Source organism: Taudactylus pleione, unplaced genomic scaffold (assembly GCF_031769625.1).
Source record: "Taudactylus pleione unplaced genomic scaffold, aTauple2 ptg000012l, whole genome shotgun sequence".
NCBI classification, from domain to species: Eukaryota; Metazoa; Chordata; class Amphibia; order Anura; family Myobatrachidae; genus Taudactylus; species Taudactylus pleione.
In genome coordinates this window covers 7,692,108-7,708,807 of record NW_028284415.1, presented here as the reverse complement: position 1 = coordinate 7,708,807, position 16,700 = coordinate 7,692,108, and the positions used below count along the sequence as shown (strand labels likewise).

Below are 16,700 nucleotides of genomic sequence, written 5' to 3'. Positions count from 1 at the left end.
TGAGTTTACTTTCTGCTGTCAAATTCAAACCATCCAAACAGAGCTGCAGATGACTTGTACTAAACATCTTCTCCAGAATGCGAAAACAAAAATAGCTGTCAGACTCTTCAAACACCACAGTCATGTTAAAGATTGGTTAATTTCCTCCTGATGAAATGTCCTAGACATTAACACACACACAAACAGCTACTAGAGATGCTGTACTGTGTGAGCAAACCACTGTTATAACACTGCCTGTAACACTGAAGTGCTGTAAGGTCCCTGGGCTATTCTGTCTGCTGGAGAGGGCTCTGGGAGCTGATTGGTCAGAAGTTTTTTCTGGAGGTCTTACTGGTGGTAATGAAGATCAAATATCAAACTCATGTTTCTCCTAGACAATGACATCAGCTGGAAGAGTGATGCTGATTATAGTAACGGGGAGGAGAATCCAGAAGGATGGAACTTAATTAATCCAGCACAGCTGAACGAGAAGCATTTGCCTCATGTACAAGGTCAGTGTTTGATGGGACCACATTCTCTGAAGCTTCAAAGTTTTTGCTGCTAATCTAGAAGCAGCTGAGCCGGCTGAGGACGATTGGATGTTTTGCTGACTTTCCTCATGGTGGTCTTGCTAAGGACTCATTTTTGACATTGGAATTGCAATTTAAGGAACAAGATGACACTTCTTGGTTCTGAACATTCTTTACTGATACGGAGCAAGTTCAGATCAGGTAGGGGGCACCTGTACTCAGATCCTTTTAATTGTTGAAATTAAAAAATAAAATCTATATATATATATATATATATATATATATATATATATATATAATATTTTTATTTATTTTTTATTTTTTTATATATGTGGACGAAGCATCCAAAAATATAATCTTTTTCAAAATCTATTAGTGATCTTTATTTGTAGATGGCAAAAGTCCATAGAGCCGATGATGGCGATTCGGAAATTTAAAATAAAATTGGTTAGGCTGTGTGGTTAGGGCAGCCGAGAGAGAATAGCAAGATAGGTGACCACAGCTGCTGCAGAGACTCTTTGTCAACTCACACTAATTCAGCATACGCCGTCTTTCGTTGGTTCATACATTTGATCTACAAGAAGAATAATTAGTAGGTCTGATTTCCAAGAGGTTCTGCAGCAGCTAGTGCTTGGTCATATCTGAGGAACACAATATGCTATTTCAGAATGACAGCTAGTAAGAGATTGTGTTACTGATCAGTCTAATATGTCAAAATACACCTCCTGTACATAGGAAAGGAACAAGACAAATCGGTGCTTTTATTATACCAGTACGGGCTTATTATAACATTTGGGGCTTGATAGTTCTTTAACTTTTTTAGCAGCTCCCTGTATCCTAGTACTTCAATAACTGACAGTTCTAGTCCCAGTGTCAGCAGCCAGACCAGTATCTGTATAACTGTTGAATAGATGCTGAATTTAGCCCCCAGCACCTCTTTCTTGGCTGTTTGTGAGCTACTTAAATAAGCATTATCCGGAGGAGCAAGCCACTTCCTACCACAGCCTTGTTAAGCCGTTTACATGGAAAATGTTGTGTTTGGAGAGTTTGCAAACAGCTACAGTATACAGGCATCTGTCTCCATAAAGGCAGAGACACGTGTATACACACTATTTTTCCTAATATACATCATGAGTGGGGACAGAATCACAAAAAGTCCACTTTTTAAAAGTAAAAAAGATGTGCATCAGATTTGCAACACTTTAACTTGAAGAATGCTAATTAATATATCTTTGAAGTTTAGACCTCCTAGTAAACCTGATGTTTTTGGTGTGAGTGTGTGTGTATATATATATATATATATATATGTGTGTGTGTGTATATATATATGTGTATATATGTATGTGTGTGTATTCTAGTAATTATGGTATTATCAAAAAAGCATATTGCAAAATACTGTACATAAAAACCTGTTGGTGTGTGTTAGTGACAAATAAATAAATATATATATATATAACGGTATTATTTTTTAATCTACTGGGATTTGTTTCCATTTGTGTTGCCAATTACTGCTGTATGTCAACCATTGTTGTAGCCAAGAATACTGGTAAAATCAAATAACTGACCCCTGAGTATTAACTTTTACCAATCTACTGTATAAAATGTTGTGTGGCATCAAAGTCTGAACAAGTGCATGGAATATATAATGACTGTGAACATGTGTCCATTGAATTCTATATTGTATGGTTTCTCTTCTAATACCTAAACAGTTTTCTGTGTTGTAAAATACCCAATTTAATAACAAACTCACATTTGCATTATAACAGGTGTTTTTTGAAGTGTGCAATTTACAAGCAACAGTTTAACAACTTAACAAATAACTAATATTTTATATTTGCAACCTGCAAAGAATGACTGTCATAATTTTAGGTGGCAGCAAGCGGACCATCCAGTAATCCTCCCTAGAGTGTATTCTCCTTCAGAACTCTGGTACACACATACAGGCTCCTTCGCATTTTGTAACTACAAAAAGTCTGCTTGCATTGGGGTATAAAACAAGGGGAATTGAAAGACACTTGCCCAATTCTGTCACCACCTATTTTAGCCTCAAAATTGATTTTGTTTGTAAACCGTATATGTTATACTGTATGCATTACCAGCGGCACTGTAGCCTAGAAAGAGAAGGGACTCCGGAGTTAATAAACAGTATGATTACTTTTGCAATACCGTGACACTATTTTATGCTTCTCGAGCTGGTAAATATGTAATACATGGCACAGCATCCAGCAGCCGCGGGCTTTTTTTTTTAATACAATTTTTTTTCTGTTGAGGAATGTTTTGTGAGTGGAAACAGGTCATCCAGTTCTTTATCATGTACCAGAGGTTGGAAAGTCTGTGCCTCTGTCCAGTGACAAACATTAAGGTGACACTCGGATAAGAGGTGCACTGTTTCCTGTCACATGCTGCTTGTCAATGTCAGTTGTACCTACTCTGCAAGATAAATGATGTAATGAACACAGGGATTATGTACTGTACTCTAATGCATTAGCTAAAAGTTTACTTTAAGGCAGCACTGCCCTCTTGTGGAACAAAACAGAAATGACTGCAATTAACAAGTCTGAACATTAGGCTGTGACGTTGTAAATTGTTGGTATTAAAACATTATAAAGTATAAATGTTAATAAGCCATATAAAAGTAATTTTGTAAAAACTTATAATTCTTGTAGCAAGAACTACCTTTTCATACAAATATGCCTGCAATAGCGTTATCCAATTAGAATTATAGTGGGTTACAGAAGAACATTTTCAGGTTTCACACATTCATGCTATGCTTTTATTTCTTACACTTAAGTATTTAGTTTATACCCATCATTGTAATGTTGCCTCTCCACATGAGTCTATTCTGTGAATCAGGCCTTGTACTTACGGGACTGGAACTTCTGACAATTTCAGTTTTTGGTTTCACTGTTAGGACCACATTTTATAAGCATAAGGACAATTTTTAGGAAAAAATGCACGGCGTCTTAAGCTGAAATACCTGGAACATGGCTTTTGGTGTGTGCCCTGGTAAAAAAAAAAAAGTACTTCAACTGTATTTGAACAAAACAAGTGTATGTTTAAAATACAAAATCTTGGGCGCCATTGACATGAGCCTTTTGTAATAATATTCTCACGCTGTGTTTCAAATGGAACCTGTTGTGTACAAACTGCTCTAAAAATCGTGCCGTCATCGGGATTACTGATTGCACACCTCTGCTGCTAACATAAGCTGGAAGACTCTGCTGGCATGATTTTACAGACCGCTGCGAACCACAGTTTATACTGATCATCTGTACAGCAGAGCATTTTCAGAGCAGTTTATTCATTGTGCTCCATTTGAAATATGACATGAGCAAATTCTTGCAATAGGTTCATCTGAGTAATAACCCTTACCCTGAGTCATTTCTTCTCATATTAAGTCATTCATTGAAGGCCCTGCTCACAATGACAGAGGAGGGGAGATATATACAGTACACAATGGATAGAGATGTACAAAAGTAATTCTGTCTAGCTGACAAATACATAAGCTCTGCTCCATCCCTTTTGAAGAATCAATTCTTCAGTGACCCTGGTCTTTCAGAACATGTCTAACCGTAAGTTCATCCAACTTTTTCCAGATCGGTGTACATTATCTAAAATAAGGCGAATATTTATAGCTTTGATTTTAAAGTTTCAAAACACTTGCTTAGATTTTAAAGCACTTTTATGCATTAAAGTTATTTGTGATGAATCAATTGTATTTTTTAATACCCTTCATAAAATTGTGGTCCTGTGACTTTGCTTGCAATCAAGAATACCATCGGCCTTAAATAAGTATAAATAGCAGCTATTAATACCTGAATAAACAGTTTATCATACCAATCCAGGTAACAACTTTTTACACCACATACAGACCTTTTCATTATACTGTATTATCAATGCATAGACTGTTAACTCTTAACCCACCACTAGCATAGACATATAATGGAGGGTGTAGGATTATTGCAGCACAATCTGGTGCACCCATTACACTTTGGGGGTTATACACATTCATCTCATTGTGCTCCATCTGTTGTGAGGAACTGCATGCCCTATAATGTTATTAACTGCAAATGTGACTTTTATACTTGCCAAGTATTTTACATTATGCCCCTATTTCTCTTATACATCCTGCTAAGACTGTTTTATTGATTTGCTTATGGATGCTGACTGGGGATGTTATTGTTTTGTATAACTTCTTTTGAAGTAATTGTGCTCTTTGCATAGCTCAGGATGTACTGGCCTGGGACTTGCAACACCAATGGTGCTCCTCTTGCTAGGTAAAGATTGTGTAAGTTGAAGTAACAGTTGGACATTATAAGGATGTGTTCACCTCAAGTTTGGATGATCTACGTTTGCACCCAATTGGATAGGGGAAAAATATAAAGATAAATACCCCAAAAACCTTGACGTGTAACATCCTCCATCTGAGGTTTAATATATTAATATTACTGATGTGAGTGCTGAACTCTGGAACTGTGTGTATATATAACAAATATATATATATATATATATATATATATAATGATCCTTTTTCTCATTCTATGAGACTTGTATTACTTCCTACAATCAATATGATAAATCCTTTTGAGACTATTTTCACCTTTTTGCCAGTTATTTAGTCTAGTTCCTAAAGAGGAGGAGAGAATATTGATAGATGGGATGAGCGAAGGTTTCATACTGTGCCAGTGAGGAATAGGAATGCACAATGGAAACTTTTTTGTGATGTTCTGACAGAAGAAAATAAATAAACATGTAAGTTTGTGTTAATAATTTCTCTTTTTATACTCATGATGATGATGAGAATCCATCTTAGGTTTCAATGCACTCTAATGTTACTAGTGCCGCTGAGAATAGTTTTATGCATCAACCAACAATATCCCATTGTTATTTATTCTAGCATGTATTGCATATATGATATGAGAGGGAACCTAACATAGATTCTGGGATCCCATATGTGGTTCTTACCCCTAGGTAACATCACTCTGGTCATGATATCACTTTCTCCAGCAAAGTGGAGCCCAACTAAGATCTTGTGCTGTGTTAGACATGAGTTGACTTTGTATTTAAAGAATTATGATGCATGAGGAGGTTCTGGACAGCTGCAATTCTCCATTGTACTCCGGCACTTGTCTATGGCATTTAGGTAGGACAATGCCATGTGTCCTGTAACATTTAAATTCCCCCCCTCCCCCCCTTCCCCTTAACTGAGTCGGGAGACTAATGACACTGCAGCTCATGTCATTGTAAAACTCGATCTATCTTTAATAGTCCTTCCATCTGATACAAAAAGTAGGGAGCTTGCTTACCGATACTGGTAATGGATCGTTATTCAGGGCTGACGCCTGCTTTACTTCATGTGCAGCGTAGAATTGATTTAAAAAAAAAAAGGTTGCAGTAAAGTGACTATTCCATTTAGGTATTTGGTGCTCATACATGCAGTAAATATGTCTGAACTGTTATCGGTCAGTCCTATATAGCAACGGCTACAATTGGTGGATCTTTCTGAACGTCTAAGTTCTGACACTTTCCCTGTTAGATTTTACTGTTTCACTTTTTACAATCATTGTCTGTGTAAAGTACGTAAAGCTGAAAGTTTCCTCAGACTGTCCATGCTATAATAATTAAAATGTTAATTTATTTTGTAAATGCATTGGAAGGATTACATAATGCACATTATCTAGTAAACTTATCACACCTCTCTTGACATTAATTAATGAACCCCACTCAAGTACCTTTCCAGAGTTTAAAGACTATTATCTAAGCAGTTATATGTACACTTGTTCTATGAAGTGGTAAAACCATATAATATTATTTGTAGGGACAAGAGCATGCCATTAAATGAGAAGGGGTTTTTTTGTTTGTTTTTTTCTGGTTTGTTGACTCCCTCCCTCCCTCCCTCCCTCCCCCAACTAGTACATCCGTGGGGTTTCTGGACCTGGGATCACTGCAGTTTTGAAAATGCCTCTCTTGCAGATTAATATTGTTTGTGTTATAAAGCTCAGAGACCCACCACCAAGACAATTTCTTGCAACCATTGCTAAGAAATAAAGTGATTTTCTATTTGCCCCCACACAGCTATAAAAAAGGTATATAAAACCAGTCTTATATGATGACTAGACATTGCAAAGCTTACTGCCTGTTGCCTGGGAAATACATGTTTGTTTTCTGCCTTGCCTCCTCCTCAAGTTGATTAGTTTCACATGCCATGGGTACCAGTAAAGGCCCTCATACATCAGCAGTTGTTTGCAGCAATCGTGCAATTTGCAGTCGATTGTGTATAAAAATCTTTCCCTTTTTCAATCGATTGCAGATTGCAGAATTGCCACAATCGATTGAAAAAGGGAAAGATTTTTATACACAATTGATTGCAAATTGCAGGATTGCTGCAATCAATTGCTGATGTATGGGGGCCTTTAGAAAACAAAGCATTCGCTGTGTCCTTGTAATAAACTCTTCGTATGAACATAGCTACCCTAATACATTTTGATGTAAGTGATCACAATATATCTAGATTGGGGCATTCTTAATTTTAAATAAATCATTAAGTAGCTCGGTGTTTGCAAAACATAGCTTTACGGAAATGGCATCATTCATTTGCTAAGACCTAATGATGGCACTTTGTGATGTCACTAGGTTCTAAAGAATTAACTGCGGGAATATTGGTTCAGCCCACAAGCTAGCCTACAGTGATGGCTATGCGTTGGCATAGGCTTTGCCATAAGTTCTGTATCATAATGTGGGTTTGAAAGACCTGAACACAGTTTTTCTAAATTGTGCATGGAATAAACATTTTTAAATTTGAAGAAAGTGTTTTGTACTAGTTTAATCTGGCCTGTAATATGCATCGTTATGGTTGCATTATAGATGAGAACAGTTTCAACATCGGCCACTCAGCTGGTGTGAATGACGCTGATGTATTCATTTCTACATAAACTGTACTTGTTGCCCAACAGCTGACTGCTCCAGGAATGGCTGGCCAAAAATCGGCAGGGTTTCGTTATCACTAATATGCCGCTATTGGGTGCTTGTCAGGAGAGCTAGGAACAGAGGCACCAGTCACTAAAATGATGTGGTGTGACCCATTAACCCTTGCCGAAGCTCAGGGGCCTGCTAAGTAACTTATGTATATACAGCAGATGTGTTCTGTACAGGAACACTTTCTCTGTAAATATTGCTCTTTGGGAGTGTGTCCCAGAGCTGATGGTTAAATTATATTAACAAACATAAACCAGATATGTTGAAGGAACTCTTGCTACAGAAGTCCCACAATAAACCTTAAATTAGTTAAATAATTTCTTATGTAAAAATAATCATTTATATTTCTGTTTTAGGAATAAAGGTACACTGAGCTTATTCTGTAGTGTTTAAACTGTGCTCTATATTAAATATTGAAATAAAAATAATTATAAAGAAGTCCTACTAGATTGTATTTTATAAATGCTCACTCATTAATTTTTCCTTTATTAGTAGAATGATGATTGGCACCTCTACGCTACCAGCTGAAGCTATGAATTGAGGGATAGCTTTAGGTAGTGCTTCATAGAATCTATAGAGTAAGGTGCATAGTTTCTCTTCCTAGGGTGGAAATGCAACTGATCAGTTCATTGTGAATAGAGTTTTTATAACGTGTGCATACATTTTACAAAATGGTACTACATTTCTGGGATCTGCTTTATCCAATCATCCTATGAACTTAATTAATGAATAAATACATTTTTATATGCAGAATATTCACTTGCAACGAAAAGATAAGTTAAATCCGATAGAGCCATGGATAAGGATAAGCACAGTGTCAGAGTATAATTATGGTAGGTCAGAATCAAAAAACAAAACACCATAACTCCCTCTTCTCTACAAGGCTCCTCTAGAAGGGTCGGGCAGAGGCGTGATGTGGCACCCCTGAATGCAGTGCACAACATTGTCTATGTAGCATTAGGAAATGGAGACAAATGTTATTGATATTGCCTCAGATCAGCATCTTTTAACAATCTGTTTTCTGAAACTCCAACCTTGGCCACCATAATAGTATATATAGTTAGGTGGCCCTTGATTGTAAGCATCAACTGTTCTATATTGCAAACATCTTGTAACCCTCAATTTCATTTTGGCAATAATTGCTTTTAGCATTTTTTAATGGCACTAGCCACTGTAGCCTATAGACTACACTGCACAATCTTTTTTGGGAGAGGGATCTGTAATGCACAATGCGCAGTCATCAGATCGACAAGGACAGTAGCACTGCCGGCTCCCGAAGAAGAAGTGAAGTGATTGCATTAGAGATCATTTCACTTCTAACACATTGCAGGGACGGGCAATTATAGGAGCCCCTGTACCTACATGTGTATTTTGCTACATACAGACAAAACTTCATTTCTTATTGCTGAAAATATCGATTAAATAATATAATTATTGGGTTTAAAACACGATCATTAATAAATTTGTCCCTATATCTGCACAATGTATATGTATTTTGGTGGTGTTGCTTGATCTAATGGTACCTCTATTTCTAGTGTGTTCATATATCTTTAGAGTGTGCTGATTAATGACCTAGAGAGATTTTTGGTAATGACAGTTGGAAGGAGTGTGCACATACCCCTTGCACAAAGAGCGACAAGGGTGAGGTTTTGAGAGGAAGAAACTCTGTGCTGCAGACAGACAGCAGCAATAGTAGCAGCTAACAGTCAATCGCATGTCCTCGAGAGCTACCAACAGTGGATGTTTTCCAGGTCTCCTTACAGAATCGCAAGTGTAATAATTAGCTCTACCTGTGGATCTTTTCAAACGTGTCAGTGAGTAATGAATACACCTGTACACCAGCTAGGTGGTCTGGAAAATGTGAACTGTTAGTAGCTCTCGAGGACCAAGGTTGCCTACCCCTGTCCTATTCTATAGCACTGACTCCCCCTCCTGCACACCTCTTCCTGAGGTCAGCATTAATACACCCTGAAAAGTTGGAATTAACAATTTATTGCTTTTGCATAAGACCTTCAGTTCTTCAATATTTGCTTTATTACTCAACTTATGGAGGGCACGCAGGCAGCGTCTAAGTGAGTGGAGTGCCGGACCCTTTTGGACTTTGTTTAATATTGGCTCCCCTCCTCCCGAATGACCAGCAAATTGTGGCATTTTGCTGTGAGGGGGCGGGGCTTAATAATATGGTGCTCTCTTGTCTGTCAGGGGGGTTTCTAGGTACTCAGAAAACCACGCTGCGTGCACTACTGTGTTAATAGTGCATTTTTATCAATTAACAAAATGCAAAGTGAATGAACAGAAGGGAAATCTAAATCAAATCAATATATGGGGGTCTATTCATAATCACTTAATTTTCACATGCTTTTTGTATAAATTAACACTTTCATATACTTTTGGATAAATTAAGTGTTAGGGCTATTCAAGTTTTGAAAAAAAAATTGGGGGGCAACTTAGTGGTCTTAGTGTTCGCCATCCTCAGATGGCATACAGCCCCCGATAATCTTCACAGGCTGCTGTATTACACAGATTTACATGGCAGACACTGCAGCCAGCAGAGGGATCTATTCAAATCCCTCCCTGATGAAACTGCACTGCAGAGCCCCGGGAGCTGAGAGCAGGTGAGAAGGAGAGGTGAGAGGAAGCTCACGGCAGGGGAGAGGTTCCTCCCAGCTTCTCGGCAGCGGTGGCAGGTGGTGAGAGGGAGCGGGGGAGAGGATGCTACCATCCAGACTCCTGGCAGCGGCAGGTAAGAGGGAACGGGGGGGTGGGGGGGAGAGAGCAGAGGGGAGAGAGGATGCAGCGGCGGAGGATGGGAGACTGCAGCAGGGGAAGGAGAGAGGACACAGGCGTAGACGGAGCAGACATCGAGGAAAGGATGGGAGGTGTTTTTTTTACGCACAGCAGCATGGAAATTCATAGGGACATGGCAGGTGTAGGGGGGAAAGTTATCAGTTTTCCGAAAAGCTGACTCCGCAAAAGGAGCAGCTTTTCAGAAGTGATGCTTTTGTTAGTGAGGCATGATGAATGCCTCCAAACAGCTATTTAAACTCGTAGCGAGTTTATAACATAATTTTCACTAGTGATAATTATGTAATGATGAATAGAGCCCTTGGTATGACCACCCTTTAGGGAGAATTTACGAAGCAGCGGCGCCTGTAAGACACTGCTTCCCTGCGGTTTGCAGGTTCATATTTAAATCGGCACCTGCAGTCAGTGTAAAGCCCGGCGTGACTCCAGGTGTAGTTTAAAATATTCCCCTGCAACCCGCCGGGAAACCGTGGCTTACAGAAGCCGCTCTTTCAGAAATTCTCCCCTTTGCCTTCAAAACAGTATCAATTGTAAGCTAAAAACACCCACAAGGTGGCAGAAAACTAGTCTCATGGAGGGAAGTGCCTGTCTGCACCTATATTACTAATTTTCAGTCTGTTTCTGTGTGAGCATTGTACAGACTTTAGAAGAAATGAGGACTTTGCATCATACTTGCCTACTGTGCTGCTACATCTGAGAGGTGTGCCATAAAATTGATTTACATCCAAATGTCTACAAGTCCCAAAGCAGTTAGTAAAATCTATTTGTTGATGAAAACACACTGATACTTTTCAGAAAATACATGTAGCCATAGGGATCATTGTGCCTTATACCCAATGCAGGGAAGTTATACTAATGATCCCATTTGGATGTACAGTATATATCTCTGTTTTATTTTTATCGGGGTAATGTGCAATCAGGGAGATTGCTAGACTTTTCAGGGACTTGTTTGGGAATGTTTGACTGGCGCTGAGTTTCATACAAAAAGAGATCCAATTAGATATGCAGCCATGAACAGCAGGGGCTTTTCAACAGAGCTCCTCAAACAGACAATAGGAAGAATTGGTTCTGGGCCTTCCGGCGCTTCCTTTGGATCTATGGGTATCTTGGTGTTCCCCTCAAATGAAGGAAAGTGTACACATGTAAAAACTAGCAGATAAGCAATAGCGATGTAAGAATCACACTCACCATTTTTCCGTGAGTGTGTAGCGTTGGGCCTAGTAATCACCGTGGTCCTACGGTGGTTGCCAATTGCAATAGTGATGTCACCGATGGTCTAACTTGATATCTTCAAATGGTCAGAGGAAGAAAAACATAGAAAGCACTTCCATGGTGCGGATCAATATGTTTCAGAAAGCCAGGTTATATCCAGTACAATATTGTACTCACCTTTTATAGAATATCATATGGTCTTTGGACATTTATTTCATTTTCTGTAAGACCCCGATGTCTGTCGGTGTCTGCCCAATCAGGGTTTTCATAGGGCACCAACTGTCCCACCACAATTCAATGTATAATAACACTCAGTTCCAGTTGACGACTGGATAATTTTTTTTTTTTTAAAAGGCAACTTTAAACAGCAGCTTTGTTTCGTGTGTATTGTTGTTATATTTCTTAATTGCCTTGTGGCTGCTCTGCTTTCCTCTCACAGTACAAAAACATACTGATAGTGTGTGTTAGGGAATATGAACTGTAAGCTCCAATGGTGCAGGGGCTGATGTGAATGATAAATATTCTCAGCACTGCGTAATATGGTGACATTATGTAAACACAGCAACAAAAATAGTTATGCTGCAAATGGGCAGGACATACTGCTTGTGTATGCAAAGGTTAGTAAGCAGATCTTTAAAGCGAAAGTGGTGCTGTCTTGAAGCAAAACCAGTATATAAATAAATACATATCTTTTCACAAAGTGGTTTAAAGTTCTGCATCTGGCCTGAATGTATCTACCAGTTTCATAAAAACTGGAACTAGGGCTAATACATTTTAACAAGGCAGAGACATAATAGCAATAGGAAATTTGGTATTTTTGGAATGGAAACCCTATTATACAAAAAGGCATAGACTAACCCGCTTGGTTTTGACTTTAACATTCTTGCTGTTTTAAAAATACTGGAATACTCATATGTATTCCCGCTGCAGTGCCGGTTTGCTCTCTCTTACATTTAGCCCATGGTGACTGAATGAGGGAGTAGAGTGTGGGGGAAGAGGTGGTTGGGCGGTAGGTGGATTAGAGGGAGGGAGTACAGTGTGTTCACAGCGGGCTGGGTTCAGTAGAGTGGTGGCAGAGTGCGGATTGTATTTAGCGGAGAGTGGGGGGACAGAGTCCACGGCTGAGCCCCAGCTGCTGGGATCACTTTACATTTACTGCAAATCTATTTTACCAACAAGGCCACCAAGTGCTACCTCGGGCCATGGCATGGTTGTTTCTTGGGGCCCTCACCTTAAGGCTGCTTGTGCAGCCACTCTATTTATCTAAGCCCGCATAGTGGACCAACATATATGAAGATAAATATTCGGTAGAGCAGCAAATCTATACAATAGCCTTCCCACCCTCTGAAAAAAAATGTAATTTACACTGCAAAAAATGTTAACATAGTGATTTTCTTGCTGGAGAGTAATATTTGTTCTTGTTTAAAAACTAAAGCATTGGTATGCTTACATGCAAGACAATAAATAACTATATCCACAACATTTATATTAAAAATCAATCTGACTTATCAATGTATACGTATTACAGAACAACTAGGATTAATAGGCCTCAAGTTTTAGCACCTAGGAAAATGTCAGGCTAGGTAGGCCGAGGACGTCTTATCTCCTGTCACATTCCATATCCATGAATTCAACATCAACCGACCTGTATGCCACTACAGTACATAAATATAGCCATAACTGGGTCACTCTGACTGCGGTTAAGAATACTGTTTACACCATCCCATCACAGTCCTGGAGATTATATTTGATCTAGTGATGTAAATAAACTTCTATCTTGCAGAAAAATAATCTAAACACGGTGAAAGAGACCTGATAGGGCGTCCTTTCTCTCCATGTTGTCATCCTGACTGCATCTTTGGCAACTTATGACTGTTGATAATTTAGAAGGCCATCACATATTTTCCAGATAGACCGATGTTAACTTTTGCCTAGAAAGACTCTGTGTCTCCCTTTGAAGCTCTTTATGAGATAGAAAATGCATGTTTATGAGTTTTAAGGGGCTTGTAATTAGCCTTTTTTCCTTGTTTGACTTTTTTTTATTTATTGTAAGTGTACTTTTTACAATTCTAATTTTTCCATGGTCAAATTTCCTTTAAATCCCAATTGAATAAATTGGGGTAAAAGAAAAACATGTATAGCTCATTTTGGATCAAAATCCATGGAGCCCCCTTCCTCTTCAAAAAAACAGAGCTAAGCCCCCAATGCGTGACGGTAAAGATAAAAGACATAACTAATGTTTATAGAGTTTTTAAGATTTGTGGATTTGTCCATTACTTACAGAACAAGAAAACTAAAGTTCACTTGATAAGATGGAAGTTCAGGCAATGATTGCAAAGGAGAGGTTGACCACTTGGGCAGTTACCTGGAGGCTTGCTTGGACTGCCATTTGGACATATATGTGAGTGGGGTATTGCCTTAGACTCAGTTGTTTGGGAATTGAACTCAGGATTCGGTGGTCACAGCACTTCTAAAATCTGGACAATCTATATCCATACTAGCTTATACAGACTGTAGCTGGTCTATGAATCAAGGCATACCCTTCTACCTTCTTCGTCTCTTCCCTTGTATCTTGGGACATTGTAATCTCTTAGCATTTGTCAAATGCCAGCCATATTTCATATATGTATTTATAGTTGGTACAATCATTGTCCAGAAATAAAAGGGCTGTAACTTTTTGGCATATTCCTCACTTTTTGGTCCCCATCATTGTTCTATTGTCATTCTCAATTCTCCTTTGTTTTTGGCAAAAAAAATGTTTGTACTCTTTATCCCCACTACAACTGTGGCAATGGCAGCAGTTAGGCCAGCCACTGGCTTTTTGTGACAGAGCAGAAGATCCCAAAGCAAATATTTGTGGCCTTCCCCACTTGTGGACGTGGCTAAAAGATCGGAAGTGTAGAATTGGGTAGGTAGCAAGTCTTGGAATTGGGTGAAGGAAACCTACGCATATTAAGGCAACTGGCTCTCAGTGATAGAAACTAGCCTTATTGGATGTAGTAGAAATGAATATTCGTATCTCACCTCCTTTACACTCTGTCCTCTTTCAGTCTGCCTTATTTTTATTTTTGTGAATAGGATTACTTTATTTTAGAGATGTGCAGGTTCCGTTCCCAGAGAACCGACAACAACCGAATTTAGGGGTTCCGAGTTGAACCGAGTCCGGATCTTCACGCGGTTCGGAACTCGGATTTAAAAACTGAACTCTGGTTTTGGATTGCATGTAAACAGGTCAAAATTATATAATTTTTAGCTGTTTTTTCAAATATTTATAAAAAAAAAAAAAAAAAGAACCAAATCCAAAAAACCAGGATGAATCTGGATCCAAAACCAAAACACAGGGGTCAATGCACATCTTTACTCTATTTGCATATTGACCCTAGCAAGCAGCTTGAACGTTTCCTTAACACCTCTACTTTTCTCTCCAGCGAGGCTGCCTCTGTGGCACTTAACTGCTGTCCAGAAATGCCAATCCATTAATGAGAAGACCTGACAGTGAAAAGAATCTGTCTGTAGGGGATATTATACGCCAGGACTGAGCCTGTATCTTTCTCTAAAAAGCTAGTGGTCAAAGCATTGACACACAAGGTTTCATGTTAATTTAGCATTACCCAGAAGTCTATTCTTCAACTCCAGCTAATAATCTTAGGTACTGTATAGCATCTTGCAGCAGTGCTTAATATACACCAAGCATAGTATCTGTTACGTGAGGTAAACTGCTAATGGCCTCATGTCATGGTTATGTCGAACTTTTTACATTTGCTTACATTTTTATTCCAGTATGTCAGGTGGTGGCCAGACATCTTTGGTAAATATGTAGGAAATTGACTCTGTCTGTTATACATATACGATAAAGCCTATGACCAGCATTTCTAAAATAAGCCATTGCAACATCTGTACTTAGCCGGAGGCAGAAAATAACTCTTTGATAATTTATCAAGGGAAGTGGAGGCTGACACTGCAGCTAATACATGAATGCTGGACAATATCCATCAATCGATTTCCACAACTGAACTGACTACTGTAATCACAGCCATAAAAGCTGCACTATAAAATTGCATGGACTTGTTGAAAGAAATCTTTCTCTCCTATATAAATGTTTTTTTTTTTTTTTGCACAACCCCTGTAGAGTCGTCTGCTAGTTGCCGTTACTGCTAAACCTATTATTTATAATGTATGACTTCTTGTACATCCAGCATACAGTTCCTGCAGCTGTCACCACTTTCTTTCCATCTGTTTCTAGTTAGATATGAAGAACGGTTCCTTCCATGTACAGAAGGGGAGGAAAAGCCTTGTATTTCCTAGGCCTGCTCAGCACGTGCCTGCGGTGCCTATATTGTGACTTCAATGGGCCACTGCTTTGCTTTGGTTCTTAACAATATCACAACCAATGTCTATTTAAGCTCAGTATAAATAACATTTGGGCATTAAATCACCACCTGTTTTTCTTTTCTCCACTTTGTGGTTCAAACGCATGATACACTTTAATACAACCATTTATTTCTGTTTCCTATAAGCCATGCGCCATGTCTCCTATAAAGTATCTAACAAGACATGGCCGTGCTATGGGGATATTTCATTAGTTGTGTTCCTAAGATATTTACAAATATTTTTGGATATATATCAGTGGATTTCTTATGCTGGGCATACACGGCCAGATAAAATGTCTGTCAGACCGACAGACATTTTATCTGGCAGCCTGTCAGCCGCAGATGTCGCTGGCATACAATGTGAGATTTCTCTCACAGTGTATAGCCCGACATCCGTGCTCCGCCCCTGGGGAGGAGACATTTCCCTGTTCTTTCCGTAGGAAGGAACACAGGAAATGTCTGACTGTCGGCCGCGGCTGGGCATACACTGCCCGATGCGGCCGACAGTTTGCCGGTAAATATCGCATCGGACGGGCATGCTGGACAATCCAGCATGCCCGACCGAGCAATATTTAACCCTCGGTCGCCCCCCCACGCTACAATTATCGGGGCGATCCGCCGATATCAGGCGGATCGCTCCGATAATTGTAGCGTGTATGGCCAGCATTAGAGGTGTAAATTTGTGGCAATCTTCACATTGTGTTTTGGCTTCAGTATTCCACAGAATGACATGTCACACTTTGCTTCTAAATTCTGTATCCCAAAACTGGAGATGGAGGCCCCTGTCACTATGCTGTGGAGTGGTTTGGGTATAATAAGTAAGAAGTAT

At 39.1% G+C, this 16,700-nt stretch overlaps 1 protein-coding gene across 4 annotated transcripts in view; it reads left to right on the top strand.

The window, feature by feature from the left end:
• Positions 1-494: 494 nt before the first annotated feature.
• Positions 495-16,700, top strand: part of MYOCD (myocardin) — a 52,149-nt gene continuing 35,943 nt past the window's right edge. For all 4 annotated transcript variants that reach the window (XM_088468317.1, XM_088468326.1, XM_088468308.1 and 1 more), the window contains exon 1: positions 495-710. In XM_088468317.1, the coding sequence (XP_088324443.1) occupies positions 656-710 (55 nt within the window). In that variant the 5' untranslated portion in view covers positions 495-655. The remainder of the gene's footprint in view (positions 711-16,700) is intronic.